Here is a 23,102-nt window from a genome sequence, read left to right as displayed (position 1 = left end):
TAATTCACACATTTTATAAACTTTACTCCTACTTTTCCAAATTTTGTTAAATACACTTTGGGAGGAAATTTTTTTCCTTTATTCTCATTGTCAATTAAAGAATTCTAAATATGACAGGTAAAATACTGCTACTTTTCATTATCAGTTTGTGATTCCCTTAAACCTTTTGAGGACCAATTGTGTGTCAGGCACAATTTAAGGACACTTAGAAAGTTTACTGGCTAGTGTAAGAGAATGTAAGAAACAAATGATTATAACATGTGTGATGAGTACTGTGATAGAGGAAGACATAGGACCCTAAGGGACTAAAAAGAGGGACTTCTGTATTGGTTTGAGGTTGGGACAAGGGTAGAAAATTTACTGATCTTACCAGAGGAGGAGAAACTTTTTTTTCTTTTTTTAAAAAAATTAATGTATTTATTTTAATTGAGGATAATTACTTTACTCTCTTGTAATGATTTTTTGCCATACATAAGCATAAATTGGCCATAGGTGTACATGTATCCCCCTATCCTGAACCCCCTATCCCAATGCCCTCGCTGCACCATGCCTCTAGGTTGTCCTAGAGCACCGGCTTCGGGTGCCCTGCTTCATGCATCAAACTCACACTGGTCATCTGTTTTATATATGGTAATGTATATGTTTCAATACTATTCTCTCAAATCTTCCCACCCTTTCCTTCTCCCACTGAGTCCAAAAATGTTCTTTACGTCTGTGTCTCCTTTGCTGCCCTGCATGTAGGATCGTTGGTACCATCTTTCTAAATTCCATACATATGTGTTAATATACAGTATTTGTCTTTCTCTTTCTGACTTACTTCACTCTTATGGACCCTGGGTTCATCCACCTCATTAGAACTGACTCAAATGCATTCTTTTTTTTTATAGCTGAGTAATATTTTATTGTGTAGATGTACCAAAACTTCCTTATCCATCCATCTGCCGATGGACATCCGGGTTGTTTCCATCTCCTAGCTATTGTAAATAGTGCTGCAGTGAACATTGGGGTACATGTGTCTCTTTCAATTCTGGTTTCCTTGGGGAATATGCCCAGCAGTGGGATTGCTGGGTCGTATGGCAATTTTATTCCCAGTTTTTTAAGGAATCTGAGGAGGAGAAACTTAAACGTACTCATGATATAAGGCTGTCAAAAAGTGAGGGTAAGCCAAAAGGCATTCTAGATGGAGGGAGTGGCACATGCAAAGGCAAGGAGGTATTAGCATGTCAAGTTTAGGAAGCTTTAATATTAATATTAAAAATGGCTTCTGTCTATGGTGCATGTGAGGGAGTGGCAAGAGAGAAAGCTTAGTAAGTGGGCAGATGTAATTTCATGAAGGGCTTTGAATATCATCCTTAAGGCTGGGGTGTCATCATGAATGAGGCAGAATCGTTGAGAAACATGTTTATAGCTCTGACTCTTCCATTTGTACATCAGCAATTCTCAACAGCTCTAGCCCAAACCTCACCTTTGAGTTCCAGATCTATATATCCAACCGCCTTGATGGCCTCTTCAGAATGTCTAGAAAGTAAACTCCACGAAAGCAAGAATTTTACTCCTTTTGTCCTAAGCTGTATCTGCATTTCTTAGAACAGTGCCTGGCAATAAGTTACCCCGAGTGATTCAATTCAAAAGGGAACGATTCCTTACTATATCTCAGAGGTGTCTTGAACTCCACATAAATCCAGGTCATGATCTTATCCCTCGAATCTGCCCTGCTCCTGATGTTGCTTGTTTAAGGGATTGGCACCATCTATTTAATTTCACAAGGTAGAAACCTGAGTGTATCTTTGACATATTTCTCTTTTTCACCTTTCACATTCATTTTATCACCAAGACCAAATGCATTTTTGACACATTTCTTCATGTGCCCATTTGTCTCCATCTCCACTTCTCTAGTCCAGGCTACCATCTTTCTCCTCACCCAATACAATAATAGTAAACTCTCACCCTTTACTTTTGTCCCTTTTCAATCTGTTTTCTCTGTGTTGGAGTGTTAAAAAAAAAAAAAAATTACACAAACCCACAGAATTGGATTCTCATATTCCTGTTTGCATCCTTTGCTCTTTGCATAAAGAACAAAATTCTTAACACAGGATGCAGGGCCCTGTGTGCTCTGGCCGATGTCTAACCCAGTAGCCACACACATGTCACTTTTTTGGACTCTGCTCCTTAGTCACATTGACTTTTTAAATTCTTCTAGTGGACCATGCTTTCTTCTGCCACAATTATAATGTTTAATTAGTTACTTCTAATACATATTATAAAATGGAATATCTATTGTTAGAGAAGCAAATGTACCAATCCTGTTGAGTTGATATTTATAATTCTGAAAGGATAATATTGTGTGGCATTCCTTTTCTTTTATAATTTTTTTTGTTATTGTTGTTGTACTGGATCTTCATTGCTGCATGCAGGTTTTCTCTAGTTGTGGAGAGTGGGGGCTACTCTTTTTTACAGTATGTGGACTTCTCACTGTGGTGACTTCTCTCGTTGTGGAGCATGGGCTCTATGGTCTGCAGGCTTTAGTAACTGTGGCATGTGAACTCAGTGAATGCAGCTCCTGAGCTCCAGAGCACAGTAGTGCTCTAGCACAGTATGCCAAGTAGTTGTGGCATACGGGCTTGGTTGCTCCTTGGTATGTGGGATCTTCCCGGACCAGGGATCAAACCTGTGTCTCCTGCTTTGGCAGGCAGATTCTTTACCACTGAGTACTAGGGAAGCCCCTGCATTCTTTTCTTGAAAAGAAAACTGTCTGTGAATTATGACAAATAAACTGGAGTATTTTCAGTAATAATTTGTTGCTCTTTCAGATTACATATAACATATCTCAATTTTCCATCAAGTCATTTAAAAAACAAAGGCCTATAAGCTACATTTATTCTTGTTTTAGAGTAAGAAAGCATTGTCTGTTGTAAATTTAAGCCTTTCTATTTTTTTAAAAAAATGTGGCTGTAAGAAGGATATATAGGAAATATAGGAAATGCCTTAATTAAAAAAAAATGATTAGGCTTTATATGAAAGCAGTGACTTAATACTAGAAAAGGCAATAGCAAGCCACTCCAGTACTCTTGCCTGGAAAATCCCATGGATGGAGGAGCCTGATAGGCTGCAGTCCATGGGGTTGCTAAGCGTTGGACATGACTGAGTGACTTCACTTTCACTTTTCACTTTCATGCATTGGAGAAGGAAATGGCAACCCACTCCAGTGTTCTTGCCTGGAGAATCCCAGGGACGGGGGAGCCTGGTGGGCTGCCGTCTATGGGGTCGCACAGAGTTGGACATGACTGAAGTGACTTAGCAGCAGCAGCAGCAGCAGCAGTGACTTAATACAAGTGGAAGTCTCCATTATGAATATAGTTATCATTTCTTATGATTTCAGATCACTGTGTCTAATTACAAAGAAACAAATCTTGGATAGTCTCACCAAAACTGAGTTGTGTTACTGTTACTGTTTTTAATTGTGTGTATCTGTGGGGAGTTATTGTTTGGATTTGTGTGATAACTTTTTAAAACATTTATTTATTATTATTTATTTTGACTGTGCCTGGTCTTAGTTGTGGCATGCAGATCATAGATCTTCATTGTGGCATGCAAACTGTTGTTTGTGGCATGTGGAATCTAGTTCCCTGACCAGGGATTGCACCTGGGCCCCATGCATTGGGAGCACAAAGTCTTAGTCACTGGACCCCCAGGGAAGTCTCTTGTGTGATAATTTTTATTGTTGTATATTTGGTATTAAATATATTTTGTAATTTAAATATATATAGAGTGTATTATATTTTATTCTGTAAAATGAAAAATTTGTTTGCTCATTTCCAGTTCAAATTGTATTTAATCGCTTAAGTAACTTTAGCAGGTATTATACCATAGAATATATACTCATTACTTATTTTTCTTTAACTTTTTCTTTACGTCAGAGCAAAAGACTAAACTTACAGAAGAATGCAATCAAGTGATGGCTTTTTCTTTAGAATCTGAATATGGAGGCCACAGGAACAGATGATGTCGATAAGCTGAAAACTAAATTTATATCTGCTTGGAACAACATGAAATATAGTAAGTATCATGATTTGAAAATTATATAATCCAAAGAAATATTTGAAGATATGTATTATCTCCCTTATTCAGTCAGTAACAATTGCTGAGGTTTTCCTTGAATGAAATATTTCTGTAAGGAATAAAATATAATATATTCTCTATATATGTCAGTTACAAAGTATATAAGAATACTTCCTAAAGAAAGAGCCAAATATCCTCATAAATATTGCTTAGAAACTCAGGCATATCACGTGGTCCTTTAAAAAGGAAAATGCCAAAGCAGATATAATTTATTCAGGTAATGGATACTACCTCAGTTTTTCAGACTCAGTTTCAGGCAGCCTCATGTCTGAACCAGGAACCAAGCAAAATAGATGTCTGAACACACAAAGCAGACCATTTAAAGTTCATACTCTGATACATATAACTTTCTTCTAGGAGCACACTCAGACACTTAATTATAACTTAGTTATTCTTGGTTTGCATACAAATCTGGTAAGGATCATATAGTTGTTTTGAAGCATACTTCAGACTGGAAACAAACTGTCGATGAAGAATCTTTCAAAGGTGGAGAAATATGGAGAATTATTGTCAACAGGAAGAAGTTCATATCCATAAAATAGGAATGGAAAAATTTAATAAAACCCATAGGCAGTGCAAACTCAAGTAAAACACAGTTGGCTGTTGGCTCCTGATTCACTGGAAATCACGGCCAGCTAGCTATTTAGACAGTTAAAACTTGGTAATAACTTAACATTAATAGCTTAACATTGCATTTTGAAGATTATAGGCATTAATTTTTTGAAAATTTGAGATAAATCATTTGCTACTAAAATTCACCCTTTCAAAGTGTATAATTCAGTGGCCTTTTAGTATATTTGCAGAAATGTACAACCATCGTGACTAACTCCAGAACATTTTTATCACATCTCAAAGTTGCCCTGTACCCATTAGCAGTATAAGAATACTCCCTATTCTTCCCCATCTCTCTCCAATCCCTGACAGCCACCATGCTACTTTATGCCTCTGTCAGTTCAGTTCAGTTCAGTTGCTCAGTCGTGTCCAACTCTTTGTGACCTCATGAATCGCAGCATACCAGGCCTCCCTGTCCATCACCATCTCCCGTCCATCACCATCTCCCAGAGTTCACTCAAACTCATGTCCATCGAGTCGGTGATGCCATCTGGCCATCTCGTCCTCTGTCATGCCCTTTTCCTCCTGCCTCCAATTCCTCCCAGCATCAGAGTTTTTTTCCAGTGAGTCAACTCTTTGCATGAGGTGGCCAAAGTACTGGAGTTTCTACAGATTTGCCTATTCTGGACTTTTCATATAAATGCTATCATATAACTTGTGGTCTTTTGTTTTTGACTCCTTTCACTTAAAACAGTGTTTTCAAAGTTCATCCATATTGTTGCATGTATGTATCAATACCTCATTCTCTTATATGGTTGAGTACTATTTCACTGTATGGATATATGCCATTTTCTTTACTCATTAGTTGATGGACATTTGGGTTATTTCTACTTCTTGGCTATATGAATAGTACTGCTGTGAATATTGTGCACAAGTTTTTGTGTAAACTTAGTTTCAGTTCTCTTGGGTATGTACCTAGGAGTAAAATTACTGGATCATATATTAACTCTAAGTTTAACTTTTTAAGGAACTACCAAACTGTTTGGACCATTATACATTCCTGCAGCAATGTTGGAAGGTTTAAATTTCTCCATATCCTCAGCAGTACTTGTTAATGTCCATCTTTTTAATTAGATCCCTTTTAGCGAGTGTGAAATATCTCACTGTAAGTTTGATTTGCATTTCCCTGATGACTGTATGAAGGTAAGTGTCTTGTCATGTGTTCATTAGCCATTTGTATGTATTCTTTGAAGATATGTCCATTTAATTTTTTACACATCTTAAGATTGGGTTGTCTTTTTATTATTGGGTTCTAAGTGTTCTTTATATATTCTAGATGAAAATCCCTCAGCAAAAATATGATTTGCAGATATTCTTTCTCATTCTTCAGTTGTCTTTTCACTTTCTTAATAATGTCCACTGAAGCATAAAACTTTGATTTTGATGAGGTCCACTTTGCCTATTTTTTTCTTTGTTGCTTATGCTTTTGAAGCTGTATTTAAGAAATGTTGATTAAATCAAGATCATGAAGATTTACACCTATTTTTAAAGATATTTTTTCTTTTTAGCTCTTCTGTTTAGGTCCTTGATCCATTTTGAGTTAATTTTTGTGTGTGATGTGAGGTAGAAGTTGCACTTCATTCTTTGTATATGGCTTTCTAGTTGTCACAGCACCATTTGTTTAAAAGAATATTCTTTTCCCATTGAATGGTCTTGCCACCCTTATGTAGAATCAGTTGACCATAGATGTAAAGAGTTTATTTCTGGACACTCAATTCTATTCCGTTAATCTGTATGTTTGTTCTTAATGCCAATACAACATTCTCTTGATTAGTTTAGCTGTTTGTGAAATCTGAAACTGGAAAGTATGATTCCTTCAATTTTGCTCTTCTTTTCCAAGGTTGTTTTAACTGTTTTGGATCTCATGCATTTTTCCTATGAATTTTTGATCATCTTATCAATTCTGCAAGAAATTCAGCTAGGATTTTTATATAGATTTTAGTGAATCTGTAGATCAGAGTATTGACATATTAACAGAATATTTCCATATTAAGTTTTCCAATTCATAGACATGGGATGTCTTTACACTTATTTAGATTTTAATTTCTTGCCATGACATTTTGTAGTTTTCTGTGTGTAAGTCTTATACTTCTTTTGTTAAAGTTATTCCTGTTTTATTCTTTTCAATGCTATTTTATTTTTAATTTTTTTCCAATTTTTGGCCACACCTTGCAGCATGTGGGATCTTACTTCCCTGAACAGGGATTGAATCCTCACCCCTTGCTTTGGAAAGTAGAGTCATAACCACTGGACCACTGGAGAAGTCCTTCAATGCTATTTTAAAGTGAATTGTCTTCTTAATTTCTTTTCATATTCTTTGTTAGTATGCTGCTGCTGCTGCTAAGTTGCTTCAGTCGTGTCCGACTCTGTGCGACCCCATAGACGGCAGCCCACCAGGCCCCGCCGTCCCTGGGATTCTCCAGGCAAGAACACTGGAGTGGGTTGCCATTTCCTCCTCCAATGCGTGAAAGTGAAGTTGCTCACTTGTGTCCGACTCTTAGCGACCCCATGGACAGCAGCCTACCAGGCTCCTCCGTCCATGGGATTTTCCAGGCAAGAGTACTGGAGTGGGGTGCCATTGTTAGTATAGAGAAATACAACTTATTTTTTTGTGATTTGATCAAGTGTCTTGTAAACTTGATCTCCTTTATTAGTTCTAATAGGTTTTTGTGGATTCTAGAGGATTTTCTGTGTAAGCTCATGTCATCTGAAAATAGAGACTTACATTCTTTTCAGTCATTTAATCTGATGGATAGGTTATGTGATGAAGATTTCATTTATAAGGTCTGGAAATTATCATACTGGTACTAACACATTTTAGCAGTATCCTGCTGCTGCTACCGTTAAGTCGCTTCAGTCGTGTCCGACTCTGTGCAACCCCATAGACGGCAGCCCACCAGCCTCCCCCGTCCCTGGGATACTCCAGCAAGAACACTGGAGTGGGTTGTCGTTTCCTTCTCCAATGCATGAAAGTGAAAAGTGAAAGTGAAGTCCCTCAGTTGTGTCCAACTCTTCGCTACCCCATGGACTGCAGCCCACCAGGCTCCTCCATCCATGGGATTTTCCAGGCAAGAGTACTGGAGTGGGGTGCCAGAATCCCTAATCTCTGAAGAACAGAATGTTCAGGGTAACTACATGTTACCCTGAAGAAGAGTACCCTCCAGAAGGTACCTTCTGGAGAAGGACATGGCAACTCACCCCAGTATTCTTGCTTGGGAAATCCCATGGACAGAGGACCCTGGCAGGCTACAGTCCATGGGGTCTCAAAGAGTTGGACACCACTTAGTGACTGAGCAGTCACATGTTCTAGATAGTTTTGAGTTATAGAATAGTATTTTGCTGCTAAGTCACTTCAGTCATGTCCGACTCTGTGTGACCCCATAGACGGCAGCCCACAAGGCTCCCCCGTCCCTGGGATTCTCCAGGCAAGAACACTGGAGTGGGTTGCCATTTCCTTCTCCAATGCATGAAAGTGAAAAGTGAAAGTCAAGTCGCTCAGTCGTATCCGACTCTTAGCGACCCCATGGACTGCAGCCTACCAGGCTTCTCTGTCCATAGGATTTTCCAGGCAAAAGTACTGGAGTGGGGTGCCATTGCCTTCTCCGATAGAATAGTATTTTAGTTTGATTTTATTGATGAAAATTATTCTAAAATGTTTAATATGTATTCCTGGCTTAGAGTTTGTATTGTATGGGTGGTTTGTGTGCATGCTAAGTCACTTCAGTCATGTCCAACTCTGTGATCCTGTGGACTATAGCCCACCAGCCTTCTCTGTCTATGGGATTCTCCAGGCAAGAATACTGGAGTGGGTTGCCATGCTCTCCTCCAGGGGATCTTCCTGACCCAGGGATTGAACCTGTGTCTCATAGGTCTCCTGCACTGGCATGTGGGTTCTTTACCATGTGTGGTTTAAGAAGTACTAAAACATTTTTTTGAATTTATTTGCTTTTAATTGAAGGATAATTGCTTTACTGTATTATGTTGGTTTCTGCCATACATCACCATGAATCAGCCATAGGTGTCCCCTCCTTCTTGAACCTCTCTCCTACCTCCCTTCCCATCTCATCCCTCTAGGTTGTCACAGAGCACCTGTTTGAGCTCCCCGAGTCATACAGCAAATTCCCACTGGCTATCTGTTTCATGTATGGTAGTGTATGTGTTTCCATGCTACTCTCTCCGTTCATCCCACCCTCTTCATTCCCATGCTGTGACTATTAGTCTATTTTCTATGTCTGTGTCTCCACTGCTGCCCTAGATCTAATAGGTTCATTGGTACCATCTTTCTAGATACTGTATATATGTGTTAATATATGATATTTGTTTTTCTCTTTCTGACTTCCACCTGATTAGAACTGACTCACATGTATTCCTTTTTATGGCCGAGTAATATTCCATTGTATATATGTACCATAGCTTCTTTGTCCATGCCTCTGTCATTGGAAAGGGCTTTCCTGGTGGCTCAGACAGTAAAGTGTCTGCCTGTAATGAGGGAGACCCAGGTTTGATCCCTGGGTCAGGAAGATCCCCTGGAGAAGGAAATGGCAACCCACTCCAGTACTCTAGCCTGGAGAATCCCATAGATGGAGGAGCTTGGTAGGCTACAGTCCACGGGGTCGCAAAGAGTCGGATATGACTGAGCGACTTCGCTTTACTTCGCTTCTGTCAGGGGATATCTAGGGTGCTTCCGTGTCCTAGCTATTGTAAATAGTGCTGCAATGAACATGTGTAGATGGGGTTCAGTTCAGTTCAGTTGCTCAGCCGTGTCCGACTCTTTGCGACCCCAAATCGCAGCGCGCCAGGCCTCCCTGTCCATCACCAACTCCTGGAGTTCACCCACACTCATGTCCATCGAGTTGGTGATGCCATCCAGCCATCTCATCCTCTGTCATCCCCTTCTCCTCCTGCCCCCAATCCCTCCCAGCATCAGAGTCTTTTCCAATGAGTCAACTCTTTGCATGAGGTGGCCAAAGTACTAGAGTTTCAGCTTTAGCGTCAGTCCTTCCAATGAACACCCAGGACTAATCTCCTTTAGAATGGACTGGTTAGATCTCCTTGCAGTCCAAGGGACTCTCAAGAGTCTTCTCCAACACCACAGTTCAAAAGCATCAATTCTTCAGCGTTCAGCTTTCTTCACAGTCCAACTCTCACATCCATACATGACCACTGAGAAAATCATAGCCTTGACTAGACGGACCTTTGTTGCCAAAGTAATGTCTCTGCTTTTTAATATGCTGTCTAGGGTGGTCATAACTTTCCTTCCAAGGAGTAAGCATCTTAATTTCATGGCTGCAATCACCATCTACAGTGATTCTGGAGCCCAGAAAAATAAAGTCTGACACTGTTTCCACTGTTTCCCTATTTCCCATGAAGTGATGGGACCAGATGTGAATGTCGAGCTTTAAGCCAACTTTTTCACTCTCCTCTTTCACTTTCATCAAAAGGCTTTTTAGTTCCTCTTCACTTTCTGCCATAAGGGTGGTGTCATCTGCATATCTGAGGTTATTGATTCCAGCTTGTGCTTCTTCCAGCCCAGCATTTCTCATGATGTACTCTGCATATAAGTTAAATAAGCAGGGTGACAATATACAGCTTTGATGTACTTCTTTTCCTATTTGGAACCAGTGTGTTGTTCCATGTCCAGTTCTAACTGTTGCTTCCTGACCTGCATACACATTTCTCAAGAGGCAGGTCAGGTGGTCTGGTATTCCCACCTTTTTCAGAATTTTCCACAGTTTTTTTGTGATCCACACAGTCAAAGGCTTTGGCATAGTCAATAAAGCAGAAATAGATGTTTTTCTGGAACTCTCTTGCTTTTCCTGTGATCCAGCGGATGTTGGCAATTTGATCTCTGGTTCCTCTACCTTTTCTAAAACCAGCTTGGACATTTGGAATTTCACGGTTCACATATTGCTGAAGCCTGGCTTGAAGAATTTTGAGCATTACTTTACTAGCGTGTGAGATGGGGTACATGTGTCTTTTTCGGTTCTGGTTTCCTCCAGGCATATACCCAATAGTAGGATTATTGGGTCATATGGTAGTTTTAGTCCTAGTTTTTAAGGAGTCTCGTATTATCCTCCATAGTGGCTGTATTAATTTACATTCCCACCAACAATGCAAGAAGGTTCCCTTTTCTCCACACCCTCTCCAGCATTTATTGTTGATTTTTTGATGATGGCCATTCTGAACAGTGTGAGATGATACCTCATTGTAGTTTTGATTTACATTTCTCTAATAATGAGCGATATTGAGCATTTTTTCATGTGCTTATTAGCCATCTGTATGTCTTTGTAGAAATGTGTGTTTAGGTCTCTTCCCCACTTTTTGATTGGGTTGTTTGTTTCTCTGGTATTGAGTGGCACAAGCTGCTTGTATATTTTGGAAATTAATTTTTTGTCAGTTGTTTCATTTGCTATTGTTTTCTTCCATTCTGAGGATTAGCTTTTCAGCTTGTTTATAGCTTCCTTTGCTGTGCAAATGTTTTTATGTTTAATTAGGTCCCACTTGTTTATTTTTGTTTTAATTTCCATTCTACTCAAGGGAGGTGGGTCATAGAGGACCTTTCTGTGATTTGTGTCATACAGTGTTCTGCCTATGTTTTCCTCTAAGAGTTTTATAGTTTCTGGTCTTACATTTAGGTCTTTAATCCATTTTGAGTTTATCTTTGTATATGGTATTAGGAAATGTTCTAATTTCATTTTTTTACATGTAACTATCCAGTTTTCCCAGCACCACTTATTGGAGACCCTATCTTTTCTCCATTGTATATTCTTGCCTTCTTTGTCAAAGATAATGTGCCCATAGGTGCATGAGTTTATCTCTGGGCTTTTATCTTGTTCCATTGGTCTATATTTCTTTTTATTTTGTGCCAGTACCATACTGGCTTGATGACTGAAGCTTTGCTGTATAGTCTGAAGTTAGGAAGGTTGATTACTTGAACTTCATTCTTATTTCTCAAGATTGCTTTGGCTATTCGGGGTCTTTTGTATTTCCATATGAATTATGCCTTTTTTTTTGTTTTAGTTCTGTGAGAAATGCCATCAGTAATATGATAGGGATTGTTTTTGGTAATATAGTCATTTTCACAATATTGATTCTTCAAACCCAGGAACATGAAATATCTCTTCATTGTTTATGTCATCTTAGATTTCTTTCATCAGTGTCTTATACTTTTCTGTATACAGCTCTTTTGTCTCCTTAGTTAGGTTTATTCCTAGGTATTTTATTCTTTTGGTTACAGTAGTAAATGGAATTGCTTCCTTAATTTCTCTTTCTGACTTTTCATTGTTAGTGTATAGGAACACAAGTGATTTCTGGGTATTGATTTTGTTTCCTGTGAATTTACTGAATTCACTGATTAGCTCTAGCAATTTTCTGACACTATTTTAGGGTTTTCTATGTGTAGTTCATGTTATCTGCAAACAGTGAGAGTTTTACTTCTTTTCCAGTCTGGATTACTTTTATTTCTTTCTCTTTTCTGATTGCTGTGGCTAGGACTTCCAAACCTATGTTGAATAATACTGGCAAGAGTGGGCACCCTTGTCTTATTTCTGATCTAGGTGAAATGCCTTCAGTTTTTCACCATTGAGATTAATGTGTGCTCTGGGTTTATCATATATGGCCTTTATTGTGTTGAGGTAGATTCCTTCTGTGCCCATTTTTTGAAAAATTTTTATCAAAATTATTTTGTGCTGAATTTTGTCAAAAGCTTTTTCTGCAAATATTGAGATTATCATATTATTTTTATCTTTCAGTTTGTTAATATGGTGTATCATATTGATAGATTTGAATATATTGAAGAATCCTTGCATCCCTAGGATAAACCCAACTTGGTCATGGTGTATGATCTTTTGAATGTGTTGTGTTTTATGATGTTTGAATATGTTGAGGATTTTTGCATCTATGTTCATCAGTGATATTGGCCTATAATTTTCTCTTTTTTTGTGATGTCTTTATCTGGTTTTGGTATCAGGGTGATGGTAGCCTTGTAGAATGAGTTTCGAAGTGTTCCTTTCTCTGCAATTTTTTGGAAGTTTGAGAAGGAAGGCATCAGCTCTTCTCTGAATGTTTCATAGAATTCAGCTGTGAAGCCATCTGGCCCTGGGCTTTTGTTTTTTGGGAGATTTTTGATCACAGTTTCAATTTCAGTGCTTGTGATTGGCTTGTTCATAATTTCTGCTTCTTTGTGGTTCAGTCTTGGAAGGTTGAACTTGTCTAAGAATCTGTCCATTTCGTTCAGATTGTCCATTTTATTGACATAAAATTGCTTAAAATAGGCTCCTTTGAGCCTTTGTATTGTTGTGTTGTCTGTTGTAACCTCTCCTTTTTAATTTCTAATTTTGTTAATTTGATTCTTCTCCCTTTTTTTCTTGATAAGTTTGGCTAATGATTTGTCAATTTTATTTATCTTCTTGAATAAACAGCTTTTAGTTTCATTAATCTTTGTTATTGTTTTCTGCATTTCTTTTTCATTTATTTCTTCTCTAATCTTTATAATTTTTTTCCTTCTACTAACTTTGGGGTTTTTTTGTTCTTCTTCCAGTGTCAAGTTAGGTTGTCTGTTTGGTGTTTTTCTTGTTTCTTAAATTGGATTGTATTGCTATAAATTTCCCTCTTAGAACTGCTTTTGCTGCATCCCATAGGTTTTGAGTCACTGTGTTTTCATTGTCATTTGTTTCTAGGAATTTTTTGATTTCCCTTTTTATTTCTTCAGTGACTGGTTGATTATTTGGAAATGTGTTGTTTAATCTCCATGTGTTTGTGTTTTTAAGTGTTTTTTTTTTCTGTAATTTTTATCTAGGCATTGTGGTCAGAAAAGATGATTGATTTCAGTTTTCTTAAGTTTACTGAGACTTGATTTGTAACCCACAATGTGGTCTGTCTTGGAGAATGTGCACTTGAGAAGTACATATTGAGAAGAAAGTGCGCTTGAGATGCACTTGAGAAAAAAGTGTATTTTTCTGCATTTGGATGGAATGTCCTGAAGATATCAGTTAGGTTCATCTGGTTGAATGTGTCATTTTAAAGCTTGTATTTCCTTATTAATTTTCTGTTTTGATGATCTGTCCATTGGTATAAGTGAGGTGTTAAAGTCCCCTACTATTATTGTGTTACTGTAGTTTCCCCTTTTATGTTTGTCAGTGTTTGCCTTGTGTATTGAGGTGCTCTTATGTTGGATGCATAAATATTTACAATTGTTATGTCTTCTTCTTGGATTGATCCCTTGATCATTATGTAGTGAAGAAGGACTGAAATTGATTGAGCACCCACTAGTATATTATACCTTATGTACCTTATCAATTAAATCTCATATCTTTCTGAGTTAGAGATCTTTCTGAGATTTAAATCTCCTATCTTTTTAAGGTTTTCTTTTTTTGTAAATTAGAAAACTGACATTGACATGTTCAAGGTCACATATCTAGATAAGTCTTGAAACATATTCAAGTCCAGCCTCCCTTGGCTCCCTATTCTTGCTGTTCTCTGGATACACTGAACGTAATTTAGAATTATTTTTTTATCAATGTCAGTATTATGATATGAAGACAGAACTAGAAATGGCATAACACTTAAATTTTAAAAGAGACTGGAGCTTACTTTCTTGAAAAAATGTTTAATTTTTGCTTTCCTCTCCCACTTATTTACATGACTTTATGAGGTATATAAACTTGATTTCCTTTTTAAAATATTAAATAATTCATCCTTCTTCTAAATTATCCTTCATGATTTCTGTTCCTGCAGAAAATTGTTATCATCTCTACTGTTTCTATGTTCTTTGACTTGTTTACACTTTTAAAGCTTTATTTGTGATTTTATAATTGCTAACTTAATGGACTGTAGGTTTTGGGGTAACACTTTGTTTATGGTGACTCTCCTAAGACAGTCCTCAGTGAATCACATTTTGTGTTGTTTTTTTTTCTCATTTGAATCTGGGCTGGACTGTGTCTTACGTCAACCAATAGAATGAGAAAGGAGGCTATGTCAATTCTAGGCCTAACTCTTAAAAGACAACTTCTACTCTCTTTGTGCACGATAATTTATTGCTTATGTAAAATGTAGATCATTGCAGAGCCTCAGACTCGGACTCAGATTCACTTTTCTTTCTTTTGGAAGGACTGGTGACTGGTAAGAGGGTGTAGGTTGAAGGTAAAGTGTAGGGACAGAGAAGTCCTCCTTAAAGGCTTTTTGTTTGCTTTTAAGGTTGTGTTTATGAAGTTCTTAGGGCTTACTTTGGAAATATTGCCTTTTGGGGAGGGGGGAATTGTTACTGGGTTGGGGGTTAAAATCATTCTAGCATGGTACTAATAACACTCGTAAATTGGGAACAAGAACAACTGCATGTGTGAATTAGAAGAAGATTTAAATGGATTGAAATGGGCTGATATTGGGGAGGATAGTTTTGTCATGGAATAATATGAACCAAATAGTAAAGCCCACTTGAGTATAGATGAAAATTAGTGGAAAAGATAGCTCTAAAGGTAATTTGTATCATATTGAGGAAAGTCTTTAGTATTACAGAGAAGTTCATTATAAATCTGTTAGGTTAATGAGTCATTGAGGTTGGTTTTTGAGCAGATGAGTAGATGAATTACCTAATCAAAGCTGAGCCACAGGGAGATTAATTTGGCAGGGATAAGTGGCATATGCTAGCATGGGGAAAGACTGATGACAAAGAAGCCATTTGGGGGAGTACTGCAAATTAGACTTTGGAGTAATCCAAAGTCTAATCAGTATATTTAACTTTCCATTCTCTCTGTTTCAGTATCAAACTCAGATACTTGTATGATTTTTATTATAAATACATATTTTAATGTACTTGTTCTTTGTACTTATTTGTATTATAGTCTTTAAGGAAGCACTTTCATAAAAGTCACTCATTTAAACTTTGTAACAACTCTGTTAAATATAAATGCTGGTCTGCTTAAGACTAGACCTAGTCTTGATTCCCAGTTTCAGATTCTGTTTCTATGTTCTTACATTTTAGGAGCTGCTTTTTAAGGCTACATTAGCACGTAGGAATTTCATATACTTGGGAATATTCAGGAATGTAATGAGCAAGTGCTTTTCTTAGGAAATTGAGAATATTAATGGCATCATAAAAAGCCAAAAGGGTAGTACCTTTTAGATATAGACAGTTTAGTAGGAAGAAAATTGAAAGAGTTAGAGTTTGCAGCTAAAAGTTGAGGATTGAGGATTTGGTTTGGGAGGTGGAAAATTGAGATGAAAATGTCTGAAAGCTTTGTATATCACTTTCAGAAATCCTTATTAAGCCGAAATGATGGGGTTAAAACAGATTTCCCTAGGAAACTTCAGAGATCTGCTCTTATCATAAGCACCAGTATACTCTGGGAGAAGGAAATGGCAACCCACAGTACTCTTGCCTGGAAGATCCCATGGACAGGGGAGCCTGGTAGGCTACAGTCCATGAGGTTGCTAAGAGTCAGACACGACTGAGCGATTTCACTTTCACATTTCACTTTTATGCATTCGAGAAGAAAATGGCAACCCACTCCAGTATTCTCGCCTGAAGAATTCCAAAGACAGAGGAGCCTGGTGGGCTGCCGTCTACGGGGTCGCACAGAGTTGGACACGACTGGAGTGACTTAGCGGCAGCAGCAGCAGTATACTCTGTGATCTTATCCCTAAATTACTTAATTGGAATGTTCAAATATTTTTAACTTTTAAGTTATCTAAAATGGAAGGAAATACAATAAATTGGTAATACTTATTGCCTTTTGGAAGATGGTTGGTGTCAAGAAAACTGGAGTAGAATTTTTAACTTTTAATTTGTATACCGTGAAAACATTGTGCTCTATTGGAAAATAAATTAAAACTAAAATGTTTTCTCTGTTAAGTAGATAGAATGTGGTTAAAATACTTAGCTTTATTTTAAAATATTTAATGTAAGTGCCCTGTATTTTCAGTTCATTGTCAACATATTTTTGCTCCACTTCTAAAAGATGTACATCTGTATTGAGAATTAGTGATTTGAAATGAAATAAAAGAAAATGCTGCTAAACTTTTAGTCTGAAATCCCTTAATTGCAAAACTGTCTTTCTCTTTGTCTCATTTAGGTTGGGTGTTGAAAACGAAGACATATTTTAGTAGAAATTCTCCTGTATTATTACTTGGAAAGTGTTACCATTTTAAATATGAAGGTAAGTGCTAAATTTGTAATCCATTTAAAAATCTTTGTAGAAACTCACTGTTTTGTTTTCATTATTTTATTTCTAGATTAATCTACATTTGACATATTTCTTTTGTTTTTCACTTCCAGTTATTTTTATGTATTTAAGTGGTAAAATACACATAACACAAAATTTGCCATCTTTGTCATTTTTAAGTGTACAGTTCAGTGGTATTAAATACATTCATAATGTTGTGTTACTATCATTACCATTCATCTATAGAACTCTTTCTCTTGTAACACTGAATTCGGTACCCATTAAACAGTAACTCCTCATTCCTCTCTTCCTTTCATCCCCTGGCAATCTGCATTCTACTTTTTATGCATATGTTTTGGCATGTATCTTTTAAGAACCTGTATTTTATGTAACACATAAAATATGGATAGAAGGTTAACTATGCTAATTCCTAACACATAAAATATGTTACATAAAATACTGCCATGTGGTTTGAGTTTCTTGTAAATTCCTTGAAATTAAAGTTCATACCATTGTACTCCATTTATTATATTCCCTCATAGTTTTGGACTTACAGTATGAGTGCTAAATAAATATTATTTGAATTGATATCTTAATATTTTTATCAAATTCTCTGATAATTTTAAAGTGTATGATAATAATTAAAAGTATACCTTCTAGTTAACCTAAAAATGGTAAGTTTTCCAGTTCATAAGGATGCTCCAATTTCTGAAATTGTTTACTGTATTTGATGTTTCTGAATTCTCACATATACTCATCCTTTCTGTTATTATTGTATATTTTCTTTTAATAATTTATACCCTTTATTGAGTGCCTACTATGTGTCAAGCATCATGCTAAACTCTTTGAGAAATGTCTTTAATTCTCATAACAAGCCTACAAGGTAGATTTAAGTAGGCTTAATAGTAATATAATATTCTGTTGATCACATTTGAAATATTTTAATGCTAATCTTTTCTTTCTTTGTATGTCTATAAGGACTCATAGGTTTTTAGGTTCTATACTGTGCATTGGTCAGTCTCCACCAGTAATCGTCTTATGGTACTCAAATTGTTAGCCAGTGGAGATTTCTTTCAGATTGGCTTATCTTTCAACAAATGCTAAGTAATTTTTGGAAATTTTCTATTTTCTTCTATAAGTAGATGTGCCATGCCCACTTTATACTTTTCAGCCTCAGATATAAAATCAGCCATTCCCAATGAACTCTGGTTTCTCGTGTAGAAAAAGGTTTCATTGTGGAGATAACATTTCCCCAGGCCACTTGAGTGGACAGAGCCAGAGAAGATAAATATTTTTTTCTTTTTTTTTCTTATAGAGCCATCAGTGTATAATAGTTGTTTTCAATCTAGTTCTGATGGATCACATTCCCACTTAAATTCTTGATTTTTAATTATTTTTTTCTATTATGTAAATATTTTCTAATAGTTTTTTCGTTTTGCTAAGGATTTTAGTCAAATTACTTTAACCAGAGTCACTTATCTCTCATTATTTATTGACATTTATCTGGTGGATAGTTTGTTCAGTTGTTTCGATTCCCTTTCAGTTTGAAGGTGTTGGCAATCTGTTTCACAGATCTAAGTGCTTCCAATCACAATGGTTTTATTTTGCCTCCCTCTGAGTTATCTACAATGAATTAATGATGATAAATAAGTATAAGATTCTTGTAAGGTTATAATCTTAATATGATTATATTACTTTATGCAAAGTCTGATCTGCTTTTTCAAGGTTTAAATTTATCTTGCTACCTTTCTTGAACTACAAACTTATATTATGCAATTTTTCTTTCCCAGAGTTTGATATCATGCTGTGCATTGTTAAGTCAATGTTCATGGTATGTAAATCCAAATGGTCCTTCCAATCGGTATTATTTTGATCAAGTACCAAAATTTAATAAAAAATTAAGGTATCTCTAAGAGAAGCAGTTAAGGATTTTATCTTATTTTAAGAAAGCCTCATTTCCCCTTAGATACCATGCCCCAATCTGGCTAGGATTTTTTTAGATTTTCTCTTAGATGGTTCAGGACACGATGGGTCCAGAGACCATTAAGGAAAAAATTTATGTGTGGTTATCTCTAGCATACCAGTTCTTTCTTAGGGACCCAAAGGATTTAACAAGAATAACCGGAGATAAGGCTCTCTCCCTCCTAATTTTGTGGCTAAGGAACGCCTATAGACAATCATTCTAACCTATGGACAAAAAAAAAAAAGTACATGGAAAAAAGGGTAAAAAAGTTTTTAAGAAGTAGAGAGGGTAGCACAGAGGCTAGAAAATAATAAAAGTTTTTTTCTGAGCTGAAGCCAGCCCAGGGTGGAGCTTTGCCTAGGGATCTCTTTATAGAACAGAAGAAAGGGCATGAAATTAACATATCAAAGGGTCTTCTTGGATATGGTCTTGGTTCTTGTGCTATCTCTGCTATTTTCATGGATCTCTCTTATTCCAGATATTGCCAAGATTATGCCCAAATGTTATGGAAATAAGATCCCACAGTGTGGAATTTTTTGAAACATGACTTTTTGCCATTTACTAAGAAAGGGTATGTAGGAAGAAATTAATTATTTAGAAGTACATTGCTCAATTTGGACATTTTCCAGATCTTGTTCTGTTATTGATTTTTAATTCCATTGTGTTCAAAGAAAACACTTTTATGATTCTAATCTCTTTAAAGTTATTGAGACTTGCTTTATGGTCTAAATATGGTATAATGTTCTAAATATGGTAAATGTTCTTTGTGTGCTTGACAAGAATGTGTATTCTATTACTGAAATGTTCTAAAAGGACAGTTAAGTCAAGTTGGTTGAGTTCAAATCTTTATTCTTGCACTGTCCTACTTGTTGAGAGGGATATTGAAATCTCAGACTGTAATTGTGGATTTGTCTATTTCTCCTTGCAGTTGTATTAGTTTTCACTTCACTGATTTTGAAGCTCTGTTATTAGATGCATAAACATTTAAAATTGTTTTGGTCTGTTAACGAATTGACCCCTTTATAATTATAAAACCCTTCTTTATCCCTGGTGATATTTTTTGGTCTGAAATATACTTGTCTAGCAGCAGCAGCATACTTGTCTTATATTAAGCTTTCTTTTGCTTAGGTATGGTATATGGTATATATGGTATACCTTATATGGTATATCTTTTTAAATATTCTAAAACATTTAATTTGTTTGTCTTTATGTTTAAAGTTTGTTTCCTGTAGGAAGTGAATAGTTGAATCTTGCTTTTTTATCCAATCTGATAATCCTTGCCTTTTAATTAAGTTGTTTAGACTATAGGCATACTTTGGAGATAATGTGGGTTTGGTTCCAGACCATTGCAATAAACCAAATATTGCCATAAAATAAGTTGCACAAATTTTTTGGTTTCCCAGTACATATAAAGGTTGTATTTACACAGTATAATAGTGTAGTAAGCATGCAATAGCATTATATCTAAAAAATAATATTGCTGTTTAGTTACTCAATTATGTCCAACTCTTTGTGCCTCCAAAGACTGCAGCACGTCAGGCTTCCCTATCCTTTACTATCTCCCAGAGTTTGCTCAAACTCGTATCCATTGAGTCAGTGATGCCATCCAACCATCTCATCCTCTTTCACTCCCTGTCCTCCTGCCCTCAATCTTTCCCAACATCAGGGTGTTTTCTAATGAGGTGGCCAAAGTATTGGAACTTCAGCTTCAGCATCAGTCCTTTCAGTGGATATTCAGGATTGATTTCCTTTAGAACTGACTGGTTAGATCCCCTTACAGTCCAAGGGACTCTCAAGAGTCTTCTTCAACATCACAGTTAGAAAGCATCAATTCATCAGCCCTCAGCCTTCTTTATGGTCCAACTCTCACATCTGTACATGACTACTGGAAAAATCATAACTTTAACTATATAGACCTTTGTTGCCAAAGTGATGTGTCTGCTTTTAATACACTGTCTAAGTTTGTCATAGCTTTTCTTAAGGAGCAAGTGTCTTTTGAGTTTCATGGCTGCAATCACCAATGCAGTGATTTTGGAGCCCAACAACATAGAATCTGTCACTGTTTCCATTTTTTCCCCATCTATTTGCTATGAGGTGATGGGAACAGATACTATGATCTTTGCTTTTTTAAATGCTGAGTTTAAATGCTAAGCCAGCTTTTTCACTCTCTTCTTTCAGTTTCATCAAGAGGCTCTTTAGTTCCTCTTTGCTTTCTACCTTTGGTGTCATCTACATATCTGAGATTATTGATATTTCTTCTGAGAATCTTGATTCCAGCTTGAGCTTCATCCAGCTTGGCATTTTGCATGCTGTACTCTGCATATAAATTAAGTAAGCAGAGTGACAGCATACAGCCTTGATGTGCTCCTTTCCCAATTTTGAACCAGTCCGTTGTTCCGTGTCCGGTTCTAACAGTTGCTTCTACATACCTTAATTAAAGATTACTTTATGGCTAAAAAGTGCTAATCATCATCTGACAATGCAGGGTTGTCAACAAAGCTTCAGGTATAAAAAATTCACTATTTGCAAAGCACAATAAAGTGAAGAATAGTTAAACAAGATATGCCTGTGTTCACCTTTTATATGGTTATTGATAAAGTAAAGTTTGTCATCTCATTGTTTACTTTCTATTTGTTAAATCTGCTTTGTTCCCTTTTCCTCTTTTCTACCTTCTTTCAGAATATTTGACTATTTCTGGTTTCTATTTTATCTCTTTGCTGGCTGATTAGCTATAACTTTTTATTATGTTATTTTGCTGGTTACTTTAAGGTTTTGGTATACATCTTTAACTTATCACTGTCTACCTTCAAGTGGTATTATATCAACTTACATATAGTATAAGAACCTTGGAGTGGTGTATTGCACTTCCCTCCTCCTGGTCTTTATTATGCTATTAGTGTCATATATTTTATTTATTTGTGTCTAATACATGCCACAATACATTGTTATTGTTTTTGTTTCAACAGTCAATATCCTTCAAGAGATTTAAGTGGTAAGAAAACTTACATATTTGCTCATGTAGTTATTTCTGGTATTTCTCATTCCTTTGTAGGAATCCATATTTCTGTCTGCTAAATTTCATTCTTTTTCTGCTTGGAGGACTTATTTTAACATTTCTTACAATGCAGGGGTGCTGGTGATGTATTCTTTCAGCTTTTGTATCTCTGAAAGAGTCTTGCTTTCATTTTCAAAAGGTTTTTTTGCTGGGTATAGAATTTTGGGTTAATGATTTTTTTCTTTCTGTGGCTTTAAAGATATTGCCCTTTTATCTTTTACAGTTCAGTTCAGTTCTGTTCAGTCGCTCAGTCGTGTCCAACTCTTTGTGACCCCGTGAATCACAGCATGCCAGTGGAAACAGTGTCAGACTTTATTTTTCTGGGCTCCAAAATCACTGCAGATGGTGATTGCAGCCGTGAAATTAAAAGACGCTTACTCCTTGGAAGGAAAGTTATGACCAACCTAGATAGCATGTTGAAAAGCAGAGACATTACTTTGCCAACAAAGGTCCATCTAGTCAAGGCTATGGTTTTTCCAGTGGTCATGTATGGATGTGAAAGTTGGACTGTGAAGAAGGCTGAGCGCCGAAGAATTGATGCTTTTGAAGTGTGGTGCTGGAGAAGACTCTTGAGAGTCCCTTGGACTGCAAGAAGACCCAACCAGTCCATCCTAAAGGAGATCAGGCTTGGGTGTTCATTGGAAGGACTGATGCTGAAGCTGAAACTCCAATACTTTGGCCACCTCATGCGAAGAGTTGACTCATTGGAAAAGACTCTGATGCTGGGAGGGATTGGGGGCAGGAGGAGAAGGGGACAACAGAGGATGAGATGGCTGGATGGCATCACCGACTCAATGGACATGAGTCTGAGTGGACTCCGGGAGTTGGTGATGGACAGGGAGGCCTGGCGTGCTGTGATTCATTTATCTTCTTGCTTGTTTTGTTTACTGTGAGAAACCTGATGTTATCCTTATCTTTCTTTGTACATAATGTCTTTTTTACTCTTGACTGCTTTTAAGATTTTTTACTTTATCGCTAGTTTGGAATAGTTTGACTATGATGTCGAAGTGGTGTCGTTTTCTTCATGATTGCTTGGGTTTTGGTGAATTTCTTGAAACTGTTGTCTCATAGCTTTCACCAGTTCTGAATTTTTTCAGCCATTTTGTCTTCAGATATTTTTTTCTATCCTCCCCTCTCTTCCCTCTCCTTCTGGATCTCCAGTTGGACACATATTAGCACGAATGAAATTGTGCCA

At 36.7% G+C, this 23,102-nt stretch overlaps 1 protein-coding gene across 5 annotated transcripts in view; it reads left to right on the top strand.

Moving 5' to 3' along the window:
• Nucleotides 1–23,102, top strand: part of ATG4C (autophagy related 4C cysteine peptidase) — a 100,275-nt gene that overhangs the window by 24,952 nt on the left and 52,221 nt on the right. For 3 of the 5 annotated variants that reach the window (XM_025288568.3, XM_025288567.3, XM_025288566.3), the window contains exons 2-3: nucleotides 3,918–4,056; nucleotides 16,800–16,883. In XM_025288568.3, coding sequence (XP_025144353.1) covers nucleotides 3,981–4,056; nucleotides 16,800–16,883 — 160 coding nt within the window. In that variant the 5' untranslated portion in view covers nucleotides 3,918–3,980. Of the gene's footprint in view, nucleotides 1–3,917; nucleotides 4,057–16,799; nucleotides 16,884–18,679; nucleotides 18,721–19,330; nucleotides 19,424–23,102 lie in introns of those variants that run through there. The other 2 variants (XM_025288570.3, XM_025288571.3) reach the window with 2 other exon arrangements.

The sequence above is a fragment of the Bubalus bubalis genome, chromosome 6 (assembly GCF_019923935.1).
Source record: "Bubalus bubalis isolate 160015118507 breed Murrah chromosome 6, NDDB_SH_1, whole genome shotgun sequence".
Classification (NCBI taxonomy): domain Eukaryota; kingdom Metazoa; phylum Chordata; class Mammalia; order Artiodactyla; family Bovidae; genus Bubalus; species Bubalus bubalis.
This window is presented reverse-complemented; position numbering and strand designations above follow the sequence as displayed.